This window comes from Heloderma suspectum, chromosome 5 (genome assembly GCF_057233095.1).
Source record: "Heloderma suspectum isolate Gila_16-S chromosome 5, 16-S_ref, whole genome shotgun sequence".
Taxonomy (NCBI): domain Eukaryota; kingdom Metazoa; phylum Chordata; class Lepidosauria; order Squamata; family Helodermatidae; genus Heloderma; species Heloderma suspectum.
Genome location: NC_139462.1, coordinates 159,619,605 through 159,635,901, shown reverse-complemented (window position 1 = coordinate 159,635,901; position 16,297 = coordinate 159,619,605). Strand labels below are relative to the sequence as shown.

The window sequence follows — 16,297 nt, the reverse complement described above, 5'->3', positions numbered from 1 at the left end:
AAGTTAAGATAAGAAGAGGAAAGAGGATGGACTCTTTAGGAAGTGATAGGTGTTTTTTGGATCCTCTGTGCTGGAATTCTGTGTGCAATTCATGAAGGAGGTTTATGTGAAGCCAAGAGCTACTGAATGACAAGAAGAGTAGGGTCTGGATACCTCTGCATACTAACTAGAAGAAACTTGCACAGCAAGTACAAACATTCCTTTTTCTGTGGGTGCGGCAGGCATCCAGAATGGGATGTGAAAAAGCAGTGTGATATTCTAGGTGGGTTGAGCGGCTGTTTTATGACTGAGAGAGTATGACCCAGTTTGCACATAACAACAACCACTGGGTCATTTAACTCATGGGTTGTCGGGCACGAGGAGTTAGTGAGCTGCCTACAGTGCACTTGTCACTTTCAATTAACAACCTACGATCTCCCGTTCTTAGGTTGTTAGTGTAATAAATATCTGAACCTGAACACTCTGGGTTATTCATTTGATTTGAACGCCACCTTTTTACCAAGAAAAAATGGCATTCAAGACAGCTTATAATCACAAATACAACTTGATTAAAACAATAATAAAAATAAATGCATTAAAACACAATTAAAAACATAACAACAGAATAAAAACTGCATCCAACCCAACAGACCCACTAAAGGCCTGCTTGAATAAAAAGGTCTTTGTCTGCTGGCAGGACAGCAAAGAAGGAGCGAACAGAGCCTCTCTAGGCAGAGAATTCCATAGCCTGGGAGTAACCACTGAGAAAGCCCTCTTTCGCATTGCCATCAAACATGCCTCTGAAGATGGTCTTGAAAGAAAGGCCTCTCTTGAAGTTCTTAAGACCCAGGCAGGCTCATGCTGGAGAAGCCGGTCTTTCAGATAGCGTGGTCCCAAGCTATATAGGACTTTATAGGTTATAACCAGCATTTTGAATTCTGATCAGAAACAGACTGGTTGCTAGTGAAGCTGTTGTAACAAGGGCGTCACGTGCTTCCTGTAACTGGCCCTGGTCAATAGCCTGGCTGCAACATTCTGTACCAGCTGAAGTATCTGAACAATTTTCAAAGGCAGCCCCACATAGAACACGCTAAAACAGTCCAAACAAGATGTAACTAAGGCATATGTGACTGTGGCCAGATCAGGCATCTATAGCAAAGGGCACAGTTGGTGTAGTAGCCTCAGCTGTGCAAACGCACTCCTGGCCATTGAGAAACCTGGGCATCCAGGTTCAAGATGAAGTCCAGGAGTACACCAAGCTGTAAGCTTGAGTATTCAGCTGGAGTGTAATCCCATCCTGCAGAGGTTGAACCACTATCCCCTGATGTGCCTTTTGACTAATCAGGAGCACCTCTGTGTTGTTTGGATTAAGCTTCAATTTATTTGCCCTTGTCTAGTGCATTACCAACATTGGACACTGGTTTAGAACTAGAACAGCTTCCGTGAATTGGGATGGAAAGGAGAGAGGGAGTTGGGTGCCATCAGTATACTGGTATCACTGAACCCCAAAACTCTGGATGACCTCTCCCAGTGGTTTCACGTGTATGTTAAATAACATGGGGGAGAAGATGAAACCCTGAGGGACACCACAAGCTAATGGCCACAGTGTCGAACAGGAATTCCCCAGCACCACCTTCTGAGATTGCCGCTCCAAGAAAGACTGGAGCCACAGTATAACAGTGCCTCCCTGTCCCATCTCAAGCAGACACCCCCGAAGGGTATCATGGTCGATAAGGTCCAGCAGAACCAACAGGGATACACTCCCTCCATCTAGTTCCTGGTGTAGATCATCCACCAAGGTAACCAAAGCAATTTCTGTCTGATAACCAGGACTGACTGAGGAGTTAAATGATCCTCAGTAAACCTATGAGTTATTGTTGGGTTAATTCATGGTTGTTTAACCCCTAAACAACCCAGGGTGTCTGGATTCAGATATTACACTAACAACCTACAAAGAGGGTGATAGTAGTTTGTTAACTGAAAGCGGAAGTGACAAGCACACCAGAGGCCTGCTCGATATCGCCTATTCACGGATTAATTAACCCACGATTGCCTGTTACGTGTAAACCAGGTATATGTTTTGCAACACTCTTCTCCCAAAAGCTGCCTTAGTTGGTGGAGGAGTCTAGTTTGCAGTGTCTTGTGAATATATTTGCCAAATATCAGGTGGAAATCTGGCAGATCTCTGAGATCAGGATGCCTGCTGACAGGGTCACTGAGGGGGCTGCAGCCCTGATGGAATGTGCCATGATTTTGAGAAAGACAGGAATGTGCTGTGTTTCATATGCTAGGGCAATACAAGCCTTGATCAACTGAACTATGATGGAAGTGGATACTTTTTTCCTCATGGAGGCAAGATGAAAGAGATTAACTGATTGTCTAAATGTAGCAGCACATTGAATGGAGAGTTCTACGCACATCCATTTTGTGCCATGTGTGCTCGGTACCATTTGGGACAGAAAGAAAAAAGGATGAGTAACTGAGATCTGTGGAATAAATGGTTAACCTTTGGGAAGGAGGGATCTGATCTGACTCTGTCCTTGTGGAAAATGCGTGATAGTCCTTGACAGAGACAGCACTGATCTCTGATACCTTGCAAGCTCATGTTATTGAAAGGAGGAAGACTACTTTGAAGGATAAGGAGTTTCAACACCAATTCTAGCAGCTGAAAAGAAGAGTTAGAGCTTGAAGAACTGTGTTTAGTTTTCCAGAGGCGAACCTGCAAGCCGTTTGGGGGTGGGGGGGTTGATTTGTAATGTTCTACAGAGGAATATCCAGACATATGCATGTGCATTCAGGGCCCCAGCTCTTGGTTTGGAAAGTGCTGATGAAAGGGCTGAGGCCTATCTCCTTAGGGTGTTACACTTTAGCCCCAGTCGTAGGCCTAACTATGGGAAGGCTAGTAGTTCTTTTAGGCCTGTTTTTCTGTGGTTGATCTTTCTTTTACACTACCTAATGATGCCTTTCCAGGTGGCTTCATGGATGCATACAGTGGATTGTTTTCTGGAGGAGAGAAGGGTGTTTACTACCTCTGTTGAATACTGACATTTCAAGTAGTTCCTCCATTCAATTTCCAGGTGGCTAGCACAACCATTATGGCTTTGGGTAACAGATTGGTCTTTGTGTCAGTAAGTCCCTTCTGTTGGGGAGGAACCATAGCTATGTTACTGTTAACTGGACTATATCTGAGAACCAGGGTTTTTTTTTGGCCAGAATGAAGATATAAGGACAGCTGATACATGTTGCCTTTGGCTCTTTCACAACACCTCTGCTGAGAGAGAGGTAGGAGGGAAGATATAGTGAAGACAGAGGTGCCAAATTGCCATTAGGGCATGGAAATCTGGTATGGAACCTTGGGTGTTGTCATTTATGGGGGAGGCAAAAAGGTTAACACTGACCTAAAGTGTATTCAGGCTGAGGCTCCATTCCGATGAACTAAGATCCTGGAAACTAAGCCATTTCTGTCATAGTACTGAATATCTATGATGTGGTGCACAGTGGTGAAGAGAAGGGTGACTTTAGCCCAAGAGAGATAGCCCTCCAGTCTCCACTTCTTTGGGGAACTATGAACAAGATGTAGTAGATTCCTGAGAATCTTCCTCTGGGAGGGATGGGTTCTACTGCTCCAATTCCTAGAAGGTGTGATACTGTCTCTTCCTGATGATCTTTTGCTTTTTGGGGACTCTGTACACCAGTGATTATAGGAATCTGTTTGGTACCCTTTAGAATTCTCCCTCCTTTATCGTCCTGATGACCCACTGATCTGATGTGGAAGCCTCTCAGACAAGCAGGAAGAGCAGGAGTCTCCTTAATAATGGGGAATTTTTGGTGTCAGAACTGCAAGCATCTTCCCCTGGGAGTGTGGGAGGGGCCATGTCTGCCTGAGAGTTGAGTTGGAATTCTGGTAGGAAATTTTGACCTTGACTAGTAACATTTGTTTATTTGGGATGAAAAGAGGCCCTCTGAGGACAAATTTTTTTTAAAGCATGTCCAGGTTGCTTCCATTTGTCGCTCCTTTGGGAGAGTGGTGCCTGTCCTTTCACTCCACTAGTATGTCCTTAAGTGCAGCATCTCTAAAGAGATGGGATCCCTTGAAAGGAAATTATTTCTGGTTGGGCCCGGAGGCTATATCTATGTTCTAATGCTTACGACAAATAGAGCAATAACAAATCGGCAGCCATAGCTATTGCTGAGAACTGAGTAATGTCCAATACGGCATCTGTGATGAAAGCAGAAGCTCTCAGATTTTAGCAGGGCTCTGCGTATTTTGGTTGAGTCAGGTTGGAGTGCTGAAGATCCTCAAGCCACAGCATTGAGACCCTGGAAAAAAAGGAGGAAGCTGAGTTGGCTCTGATAGCCAGGGCCGTAGCCTCATGGACCTCTGTAAAGTCATAGCCAGTTGCTTTTCTCCAGAATCTCAGGCTGGGACAATGGAGCGTTAAAATAAGGCTGGTACTCCGGCAACTACTAAAGCAGAGATGTGGAACCTGAAGCCATTGAGATGTTGTTGAACTCCCATTCATATCAGCCCCAACCAACATGGGAAATAGTCAGAGATGATGGGAGTTGTAGTCTAACATCTGGAAGACCACAGGGCTCCAACCCTGTACTAAAGGAACCTTAAGATGGCCCACAGCAGACTGTGTTAAGAGTGCAATACTTGTGAGCTATGTTGTTTGCTTTCTTACTACTTAGTTGAATTGCCCATTCTGATTTCATTGCCTAATTAAAAGGAAGAGGGAATGGCACAGCACACTGAGGTGCTCTGGACTCAGGAAAAACAAAAGCCCTTGTAGACTACACTGGAGCTGCTTCTGGGGCAAGATACCTTTGGAGAGAGATACAAAATCATCACTATGAAAAAGTCTGGAAGACTGGATTCTGCGGAGAGAGAACCCTCTGACTATTCTCCTTTCGCTTTACTTGATGGAAAGGGGAAACATTTTTATTGTAGTGGAATGCACTGTTAGATTTAAGAGATAAATCTTATACTGGGTTGGAAAGTAGCAGATCATGGGGTCTCCAGGATCGTTATGGTGGTCTCTGTCTGATACCAAATCATGTGGATCAGAGGATTCTCTGCCAGATCCCTCTGAAGAATGGGTGAGGAGATCCTTGGAATATTTATGCTGGAGCCCAGCCTTCGACTTTTTTTCCCCTTCAGATGGGGAGACTCAGAGGAGGAATAGGGAGAAGAGTGCCTGCCCCTTTTACGGATGCTCTTTCTCGCTCTGCTGTTATGCTTTTGGGTCAGAAAGATAATTCATATTCATGACTTCTTTCGTCCTAGCCACAGTTTAAAGAAAAAATCCCTGCTGCCTTTTAGAAGCTACTGGAGTCACATAAAATGCTCTCTCCCCCATATGAAGGCCCCCCATCTAGAGGCCTTTGAGAGGAATGCTTTTAGTTTGCCTTGTACTGGTCTGAAAAATGGCCAAGATGCTTCAGCTGTTGGAAAGTCTGAGTGCTGCCACAGCGGATGTCACTCCGCTCTACTATGTGGGAGGTCAAAGACATGGATGTGTTGGAGAAGCTTTTTGTAAGCCAATGGATCTGGGTCTGGAATTTGCTGCTAAGGCAAGCAAAGGTGTGGATTCAGTCTGTTTCACCATGTTTTGCTGCAGTGCAAAGGAACTGCTTGCATGAGGAGCTCCCTTGGGGTTTTGGCAGATCAGGGAGGAGTGGTAATTCTGGCTTTGCTCCCTTTTTTGCAGGCTTCTTTTGGGACTACTTCCTTGTTGGTGCCATAAGAACACAGATGAGAGAAAGAAATGAAAGCATAATTGCTTTTAAAAAAGAAAAGAAAAATATGCTCAGAAAGGGAAAACGAAGTCAGAAGGACAGGCAGAATAAAGTGAGATTTGGGGGGAGAAAAAAGAAGTGCGTTTGGCTCCTGAGCAATGCATAGAAGGAACTGGGTTGGGGCTTACTCCAGGAAGTATTAAAAACCTGGTCATATGTTTCCCCGCTCTTGAGCAAGGAGTATGAGATAAAGCCTGCTCTGGATACTTCCCACGCCAACAGAGAATGTCATCTTTTCTAAATGCTAAGGTTGTCCTTCTAGGAGGGCAATGCCATAACAATATCAGGGGTCTGACAGGAAACAGCCATTTTTAAATACAATGCACTAAGGTTTGACACAGACATGAATAATGCAAAATTATTAATTAGAATCTCATTTGATGGCTGATTAAAGAAGAACATAGAAATGGCATAACATTCCTTAGCAGAATGTGTAGTAGATTGAACTTAATCTATACAATACTGCAGTGTAATTGCATTAAAATATCAGAAGAATCCTAAAACAGACCAAAGGCTGACTGATGGGCTGTTGGATGCGGTAGAAGTGCTGATCTGCTCGTGGAGCAGCACTTTTGCCCCAGAGGCATAGATATACAACCAGCAGTGTTGCCACCAGCAACAGGACCCCAAAGGGAGCATTCTGTGGGTGTGTCAGAGGTGGCATTTGATCCAACTCACCCTCATTCCCCCAGCACGGCCACAAATCAGGCCCACAAACTATACAAGCCTGGAGCTGCTGGAGCTATTTTCATTCCCACTGATGTCAATAGGAGAGCCAGAAAAACATGGAAGGGAAAGGAAGCAGTAAACACTGTCCCCACCTTCCATCCTGGGTACAGGAAGCTAGCCAGGTTTAGGAAATTGTTGGTTCCTCTGCCACAGAATCTCCCAACACCATCTTAAGTTTGCTCTGCCCATTGTAAGAACCAAGTTGACAGTATAGTAACTGTGACACACAGTTGAAATAAAATCAGTGCTTCTGTCCAGAAAGCAGATTATATTGTGACTAAAGCCCCAGAATTAAGAACACAGCAGACTGGATACATACCTCCACACGCTTGCCTTTGAAGAGACCCCAATACTACCTACACAAAGAATAGATCTCTGTACAGTTCAGTGGGATTGAAAAACCCTATCTGAACTGAAGCGAAGACCAAACTTTCAATACTAGACTCTCATTTTTAAAAAATCATAGGTGTGTGTGTATTGAGTCATTAGTTTGTGTCTCTGTTCTACATCAATGTTAGGCTTTTTTTAAAGGGCTCATATCACCTGTAGTGAGTTTGACAAAAGGCAAGGAGACAGGTGCTGAACTGACACAGTATCCTATATGCTGTTTATTAATGTATAAAGGCCTGTCAAGTATTGAAAAAAGGGCAGTTTGGTTGTTTCTTAAACTAGGCCCACGATATATTGGGCAGATTTTAGTAGGTTTTTCACACAAGGAAATTGGTATTATGCAAGCACCAATCCACAAGTTAACAACTGCTAGCTGTCTGATGCTGATAAAGGTGTAATCCCCATGTCAACCGTTATGCAGCTACTTAATTTCCTCTGTTTGCTTTACTTTTCTATCTCACTGAAGAGATGGAGAGGGTTTCTCCCCCCACCCCCACCCCCGCCCCGTATTGGAATGTTGGGATCTCTTAATCACAGGGGGAGATAAATTATTTCCCCACCTAGTGTCAGGAGTGCCCTAGCTGCCTCTTGCAGTCCCCACCAATAGCCAACTCAGGACACAGACGACAAGGAATTCTTTCTAAGACTTTATTCCTTTATGACTCTTTCAGAATACTAGTTGCTAGCGCCAAGCAAGGAACAGCATTGGGGAAAGATAGCTGAGTAGTCTAAGCTCCAGGTAAGGCAGTTAGTCCCCGTTTGAAGGAGAACCACGGGAAGACCCTGAACTTATGGGCTAGGGAGAGATCCTCCCTCTTTCCCTTGGGTCCTCGGGACGCGACCGTTGTTTGCGCGCCAAATGATCAGTACGCCGCCTTTCGGCGCCCCCCATCTGTTGTCGCTCCCTGCGTTTGCGCCGAGCGTCCAGCAAGCCCCAGTCCAGCGCTCTCTCACTGTCAGGGTCACTATCTATCCCAGGAATGCTGGCAGGAGGAATCTCTGCCAGCTGCTGTGCTTGTGAGAAATGAGCGAGCTCCTCCCCCACAGATTGCTGTTCCTCCTCAGAATCAGAACTGCTCTGGGGCTCTATTGGCTCAGTTTCCACCTTGACACCTAGGATGCTTTGTGAATGTTCTGGAATATCAAAAAAGGGTATACAAGATTGGGCTGAGGCCTAACCAATGTGGTCTCGTTCCATGGGGGAAAACTTGCACAACCAGCCTAGAGAACTCGGAATGATGTCTTGTATGCTGTTGATTGGGCCCCAGGCATATACACAGCTGTGATGAAGATGTCAGCTTCATCAGCTGAAGAGATGTGTGAGCTTTCTTTGCATATTTATTTTGAATCCATTTTCTGTCAATAAACTGTCATTCCTTTCACGAGTAGTGTAGTTTCATCTTGGTAATCCAAAGAATCTATCTTGACTGGGCCCTGAGTAGATCAGGCCTCCAGATTAATACATCAGCCAACAAGAAGTAGATCCAACTGTTAAAAAAAACTTGAAGGGCAATTCTGTTTGTTAGATTAAAGCAAAAGTCCATGTCATAATTAACTAACTGTTGCTCTGTACTGGAAAAATAGACAAAAATCATACCTTTCCAATGAATGAGTTTGCCACTCTTGCAACAACAGGTCTAGAAATTCAAAAGAGCGCCTGGAAGAGACAAGTACTAAAGTAAATCTGGACAAGTTCCAAAGAGGTACTTTAAGCATGCTCAAGACATGTTCATTTGAACATTCACCCATGCCATATCACAATTTGCTTACCCCCCTCTCCTCCTCAGTTTCAAAGGCAGCTTGCCATGAATTGTGGGGAGGGTCTATTTGAGAAACACAAGCCTGAAGCAACCTTGGGCATGCGGGACTATTTGTGCAGTTCTTTGGATCCAAGCTAATTATTTTAAAATGTATATTTATTATGGATTGGCGATTTAGTCACACCCAGAGTAGATCCAATTAAATCAACAGGACTCAAGTCATGACTAACTTTAAATCCCACTGATTTCAATGGTCCTCCTCTGACTAAATCTGGATCCAACCCTATGTATCTTATTAATGCATTAGGAAACACATGTCAGGTATGTAACTGAATGATCTCAATTCAATTTTAAAAAATGAAAACTAGAAATGAGAAAGTTGAGATAACAGGATTATTGTTGTAAGATGCCAGGGCATACCTCTGGATGTACCATTAACAGCCAATTAGAAGAGCTCTTAAAATCAAATCATTTCGGACACATACTAGCTAAAGTTATAAAATACATGTAACTGCAATGGGAATGGGAGAGTGGGAAAATGAGGGAGTGCACACTGAGCTGGGTGGAATAAGAAGCTACAACTTCCTGAATCATAAATGAGGCCTGGAGTATGAGGGCAAGGGTGTAGGCCTTTACCTGCCCCGTTACATTACAGAGAGGCAACCTGTACCATCCCAGGTCAACTGCTCGAAAACTTGGGAGGGGCAAGTGGTGGCAGACAGAGACCCTATGGAGGTGCATTTCTATCCACTTGCCCAACTGCCTGGGGATGTTGCAAAACACACTGTAGTTGGTGAATGACTCTTGGGTGCCCAAAGCTCCTGGGCCTTTTAAAGGTTATTTTAGGATGCCCAAACACCAATGGCCACATCCTTGTCTGAAACAAAGTGCTAATTATGACAGCAAGGTAACAAAAACTCAGCAGAGAGACAATAGCGAAAATAAAAAATTCTGGACTCCTCTTGTTTAGACAAAAATTCCTTCCTGTCCCCACTGCCAGCTACTAAAGTCCATACCAAATCCGAGTGCAGCAAACACACAGGCTCATAGAAGAAAAGACAGAAAAACAGTCCAAGGAATACCCACAGACTTCAACACTCTTTTTTTCTTAATAATTCTTTATTAGTTTCAGTTTCATATAGCAAAAGAACAATACATCAAGAAATCAACAGTGTCCACTAGTCCGTGTCTTTGTACTGATTAAATATGAATAAACGTTCACAAATCCTGGACACTGTTGCATGAATTTCCTTTTTTTTCTTCTTCTTACAGTCCTTCTTTCCCCTACCAACCCTCCCTCCTGCCACCCTCCAGTAACACTCACCACCTGAGTGATCCCACCTCAGGACCAACTCAGGAAAAACAAAAACAAAGAAAACCCCAGAGAGAAAAAATAACATTCAAAGGAAAGCAAAAGGGGAAAATAACTTAATAAGAGTGGTTAATCAAACGTTGTTTAATTTTGTTGTTTGTGGCACATATGGCTGCCAAAACAGGAGGCCTCTGTCCTCTTTCATCAAGTGTTTAAACAACATTAATTCATGGGAGGCCAAAGATGACATGGCCTCACACACCATGCTTCAACCCTAGGTGGGTGTTTCGCCTTCCACACATGGAGCACCAATCTTTTAGCCACTAATGTCACCCTTAACAACCAGTCCATTAGTGGTGTGTCACTCCTCCATATTGATGGCCTGAGTCCTAATACCACTGTATGGTCTAGTATGTCAAAATCTAACTGAAGCATGAATTTGATCATTTCACTCACATTCCCCCCAAATGGTTCCAGCACTGGACAACTCTAGAGCATGTGCATTAGAGTCCCTTTCCCTTTTTGACATCTCCAACAAAGGGGAGAGTCACTTAAATTCTTCTGGTACAGTCGTTCAGGTGTCCAGGAGGCTCTTACAATAATCTTTTGTTGGATTAATCTTAATTTCAGAGCTAGAGTGCTTTTTAAAATTTGTGCTCTTAGGGCCTGCCAAACTGATTCTGAAAGTTGGCACTCTTGCCCAAGTTCAGTGTTCCACGCTTCCCTAATATGAGAAAGATTAAACTTCTGGAGTTTTTTTAAATTGGGTAAATACCACTAGTGTTTGCTTAGGGAGGGAGACCGCTGACTGGAGGACTGTCCATGGTGATGGGAATTCCGATGCTGAGAAGGCAGCAGGACCAAATTTAGCTCTGAGAGCATGTTGCAATTGTAGTAGCTGCCACCTAGCTATATGGGGAGGGGAGCTATCATTGGTAGATTCTCAACATTTACAAAATGTTGGTGCTCATCTATCAACTGGTTCAACGAAAAAATGCCCACGGTAAGCCAATGTCTCCAACATACTTGTCTACCTCCTACAACTAGATTGAGATTGTTCTAAAGCATGAGGTCCGCATGAGAGTGAGGGTCAAATTTGAGTCAGTCCCAGTTGTGCCCAAACCTTCCTTGCCTCTGTGATGGTGAGGAACTGGAGATGACCAGGGCACACATAGAAGGAGCCCAATGCATGAAATGCAGGCATGGGTTCCAAAGCTTGTGCTGACTTCAACCCTCTTGACTAACCCATGGAAGACCAAAAGGGAATACATCTTTCTCCGGTCTACCCATGAAAACGCTAACCCCCAAGTCCCATGCCACTGTCTGACAGTAAGAAAGAGTGTTGAGCAAGGCTGTGTGGAACCCACACCTGATCCAAACAGGCCAACAGACCCATCTAGATAAGTGCCCTGCTTCTGCCTCCAACCACTGGGGAATAAAAACAAGCCCTCTCTCCATCATGAGGGCTCTTAAAACAATTACTTAATGCTTTGTGGACATGTTAAATTCAGCTTGAGTGGGACTGAATTTATTCCTCAGTCTACATGCCTGGCAGGTAAAACTACAGTACTTTTTAAATTTATAAGCACTGAAAGGAAGACTCAGTTTGCACATCTATGTCTATAACTCTAGTGTTATTTCACTCCTTTCATTGCTCCTATGAGGTTGGAGTAACTATTGTTAAGCCTACTCTCTGTCACAATATGCTGGCTATTACATTACATTTATTAATCATTCTAAGCAATCTGTCTTCACAAACTTCAGTATTAATTCTGTTCATATTTTGCACATTATACATTCATTCCAACTTTAATATGTGGCAACTGACTTGCATTCACACAGATTTGAACATCAACAGTGAAGCTGGCCACTATTAAGATGTTTTCACTCTGCTGTCTTTTTGGTAGCCTGTTCAATTTTAATCAAAATATAAATTCTTGATATTATCAGAGTATGTCTTGAGGTTATTATTTTTTGTTGAATTCAATTATAAATGACATCAATGGAGTTCTACATCAGCAAAGTTTGTTCCTGATCTTTGATTTCCTTCTAGTTTTGTTTCAAAATTTATACCATAGCAGCATAGCTTTAAGAAGCTCTTAGGATGGTTTACAAAACATAAGATGAATACAACTTACATAAAATGCAACATATTAAAAAAAAAACCCACACACACATGGCAAGGACATCTAATGTAATAAAAAAATTCAAGCCATCAGGTCTCTGCTAGAGTCACAGATGGGGTGTCATTTATCTTTAACATTTAAGTATTACAGTGCGATCCTATACACGTGTACTCAGGAATAAGTCCCAATGAGTTCAATGGGACTTCCCCCAGACAGGACTGAAAACTTAATTGTAGGATTGAGATGCTATGTAATATGAGGGCTGAGTTCGCACATCTCTTTAAGCCATGGTGGCTTAATAAGCTACTCACAGTAGCTTGTTCTGAAAATAAGCTACTGTTATCTCCCACACAATCAGCCAAATAAGCTACTGTGAGTAGCTTATTTTCCCTGCCCTTGCCCCTCCTCGCTCTCTAGTCCTCCCACTCTGCCAGATGATATCTCAGCTTCCCTTGAATTGCAGTTGTCATAGAAAAGTGAGCAGTGTCAGTATTATCACAGAGAGCTGTAAATGTGATACCTCGCAGCAGGGGGACTGTGCGCAATCAGCTGGTGCTGTATCGCCCAACTTTGCTTTTTCACTGAGAAGTGGCCAGAAAGGGAGTGGGGGCTGTAACTCCTTGGCAGTTTGCTAGAATGGGGCAAAATGGCACAGGTGGGGACACCTCATGGGGAGCCTCGTAATACTGTACTGGATAACTGTGCAATTTTGCTTCTTCGGGGAAAAGTGCGCAGAAAAGGAAAGAGAAGGTGGGAGCTATAATTCCTTGGCAGTTTGCTGGAATGAGGCGAAATTCCATGGGTGGGGACCCCGCATGGGGAGCTTCGCAATGCTATAGTGGGTAACAGCACAATTTTGCTTTTTCATGGAAAAATGAGCATGTTCTTCCTCTAGTCCCCCATTTTCCCCTTTTCCTCAGTTGTTCTTTATCCCTCTGTTCCTCTTTTTTCTTTTTCTTTTGCACTTTTCACATTTCTGAATTTGCACATTTTCAGAGTTGTGAACACAGAATCTTTTCCTCTACTTTTTCTTTTATACAAATGTGCAAATGCACATTATCACAATAGTGATCAGGGAAGGCTGGCATTGTGTTACTTCGCTGCCATGGGCTCATGCAATCTGGGAAGGCTGGCCAGAAAAGGAAAAAAGGGCTGGGACCTATAACTCCCTGACAGTTTGCTGGAATGGGACAAAATTGTGCACGTGTGGTGCCTTCATGGGGAGCCTCCGGATACTGTAGTGGATAATTGCAGAACTGCGCGTCTTCATGGAAAAGGGAACAGTTATTTCCCTATTCCCCTATTTACAAAGTTGCACAGTTTCAAAGTAGTGGCCAGGGAAGCCTGTCATCGTGTAACTTCGCAACAGCAGGGTAGCACAATAGCATGAGTCTGTCATTGTATATAGGGAAAGATGTCATTTTGTAACTGTAGCATAGTATCAGGGAAGGCTGGGCTTGTTTGGCTGCAGTTGTCCCTGGGCTGCTTGTCAGATCTCGGAAAAAGGGCTCTGCAGGCTGGAGCAGAGCAGCTGCAGTCGTTTTGGCTGCTCTTGCCAGCTGACTCTGTGGGTGATTGGAATAAGCCATGGCAAGCGCCAGATGACGTGATAAGCCACAGTGGGTTAAATAAACCTTGCTGCAGACTGTGGCTTATCAGAGTGGCTTATTTTGGGGAAATAAGCCATCACGGTATGGGAAAACAACATGCAGACAACACGATAAACCACCATGGCTTATTCAGAAAAATAAACCATTGTGACTTATTGCAACGTGTGAACCCAATCAAGGTCTTCACTACATAGATTGGGTTCAGATGACACGATAACCAACAATGGGTTAAATAAGCCACAATGGCTTATTTAACCGAACATGGGTTATTGTGTCATCTGTCAGGAATTTTTAAACCCACGGTGGCTTATTTGGCCAAAATAACCCACTCTGATAACCCACAGTCTGCAGTAGGGGTTATTTAACCCACTGTGGGTTATCGTGTTGTCTGTCAAGTACTGTAGGTTATTTTGGTCGCCTACAGAGTTATGCAGCAAGAGAGATTCAGACTGTTGCTGCTCTGCTCCTTGCAGGCATTCTCTGTATAATGGAAAAACTTGAAATTGTCTATATCAGCACTGTTTATGGAGAGAAATAAGCGATCACAAACCAAGAAGAAAAAATCCCCAGTGCACCAAAAAAGGGGCGGCAGCTACAAAACTTTGGAGGTTTTCAGGATTGGGACAAAACTTCACAAACAGCCTCCCCTAATCAGGAGGCATCCAATCCACCATCAAAACCCTGCACAATTACCCCATGTATAGCTAAAGCACTATTGTAATAATGGAAACAGAAGCCACTGTGCAAACAATGGGGGGGGGGGAATGCACAATTCCGCTATAACACTGAAGTGCTATAGCGCTTTGGCAAGACTGGGAAAAGAAGCAGTGTTCTCAGTTTCACTAAAGCGCTATAGCGGAATTGCACATCCCCCCCCCATTGCTTGAAGAGTGACTTCTGTTCCCATTCTCATACTAAAACAGAATTGTGCATTCCTCTTCCTAGTAGGGGAGGCTTCCTATGAACTTTTGTCCTGATCCTGAAAATTTCCAAGGTTTTATAGCCACCACCCTCTTTTTAGTGCACATGGGATTTTCACTCCTTGGTGAGTGATTGCACAGGGTTTTGATGCATCAGGTGTCTCCTGACCAGGGGAGGTCTTTTTGGTGCACCCTGGCTTTTCACTCTTTTGTGAGTCACCCTGGCTTTTCGCTCCTTTGTCAATGGGTGAAACAGCACTATTGCTCGGGTGGGTGGACTGCACAGGGGGCGGGGGGATGGGTCAGATTAGGCACAGTTGCTTTATGAACTACACACAGTAGCTGTGGAGGGGCATCATGGACTATTTCAAAAATAAGCTACTGTGTTTCAAAAATAAGCCACCATGGCTTAAAGCGATGTCGGAACGCTGCCATAGAGTTAAATGATATACACACTTCTCAAGTTAAATTCCATTCATTTCCTAAAACCTTTTCCTAAAATTAATCAGTATAACACTGAAAGCTTGAGACTCATAAAATGCTTACCTCCTGACTGCAACAGATTTTGAGGTACAGTTGCTGGTTATTAAAGGTATAAGTCTGGGCACATGGGTATGCTGAAAAGAAAAAAAATATTAAAAATCCAATACTCATAAAATTACTATGGTATTTGGTAGATGCACATGGTTACAACTGTTTAACATTTATCTGTATAACTTCACATCCACACAAAAGAAAAATTAGGTTTAGATGTATTATTTATTTTCTAGGTTTATAGAATACAATTGTATGGATGGCTCACAAAACAAATACAACATTAAAATACAAAATAAAATAAAAACTATTAAAACAAAAATGCAATTAAGGGTGCAATCCTATGCATATTTAGAAAAAAGTCCTACAACTCCCAGCGTCCCTCCAGCCAACCATGCTGACTGGGATATGCTGGGAATTGCATGATTTTTTTCTGTCTAAATATGGATAGGATTTCACCTTAAAACATGGATTTTAAATCGAGAGGCCCAGATTATAAACTTAAATTATCTAAAAGGCCTGGACGAGGGGAAAAAAGGCCTTCACCTGGAGCCAAAAAGACCATAAAGTTGGCACTAGGCTAACCTCTTTGGGAAGCCTGTTCCTAACTGGGATGCCACCACCAAAAAGACCCTTTTCCCTAGTGGTTATCCTTCATTTGGCAGGGGTATTTGGAACAGGGCCTCTGAAGATCTTAAAGCAGGGAATTAAGATCTTAAGATTTCAAAGAAGATATTAAAGCCATACTGACTTACCAGCCCCATTGGGGGCTTCATTCCTCCCCCGCCAAATTCAGCGATAGCAAAAAAGGGAGCAATTTTCCTTTAAAACAAAGTGCTTTTTATGCCCTGTGTGAAATAGTACTTCCCTTTGTCTGTTCTAAACCGACTGCTTTAATATTATGAGAGGAGGGAAACTCTGTATCCACTCTTTCCATACCATTCATACTTTCATTGAGTTCTATGATATTTACTTCACCCAGTTGGCCTTTTTTTAAAACTCAAAAAGCCTTTTTATCATATTTTACTCTTTTACTTTTTCCAGTGTTATGATATCCTTTTTGAGATAGGGCAACCAGAGCTATACACTGTATTCAAATACAGTTGCACTTAAGCATTTTGCACATACATACAAA

General features: G+C 43.2%; 1 protein-coding gene across 29 annotated transcripts in view; it reads right to left on the bottom strand.

The window, feature by feature from the left end:
* Positions 1-16,297, bottom strand: part of CLASP2 (cytoplasmic linker associated protein 2) — a 185,015-nt gene that overhangs the window by 72,326 nt on the left and 96,392 nt on the right. For all 29 annotated transcript variants that reach the window (XM_084857987.1, XM_084857997.1, XM_084857994.1 and 26 more), the window contains 2 exons: positions 15,175-15,245; positions 8,498-8,557 (listed from right to left, as the gene is read on the bottom strand). In XM_084857987.1, the coding sequence (XP_084714113.1) occupies positions 8,498-8,557; positions 15,175-15,245 (131 nt within the window). The remainder of the gene's footprint in view (positions 1-8,497; positions 8,558-15,174; positions 15,246-16,297) is intronic.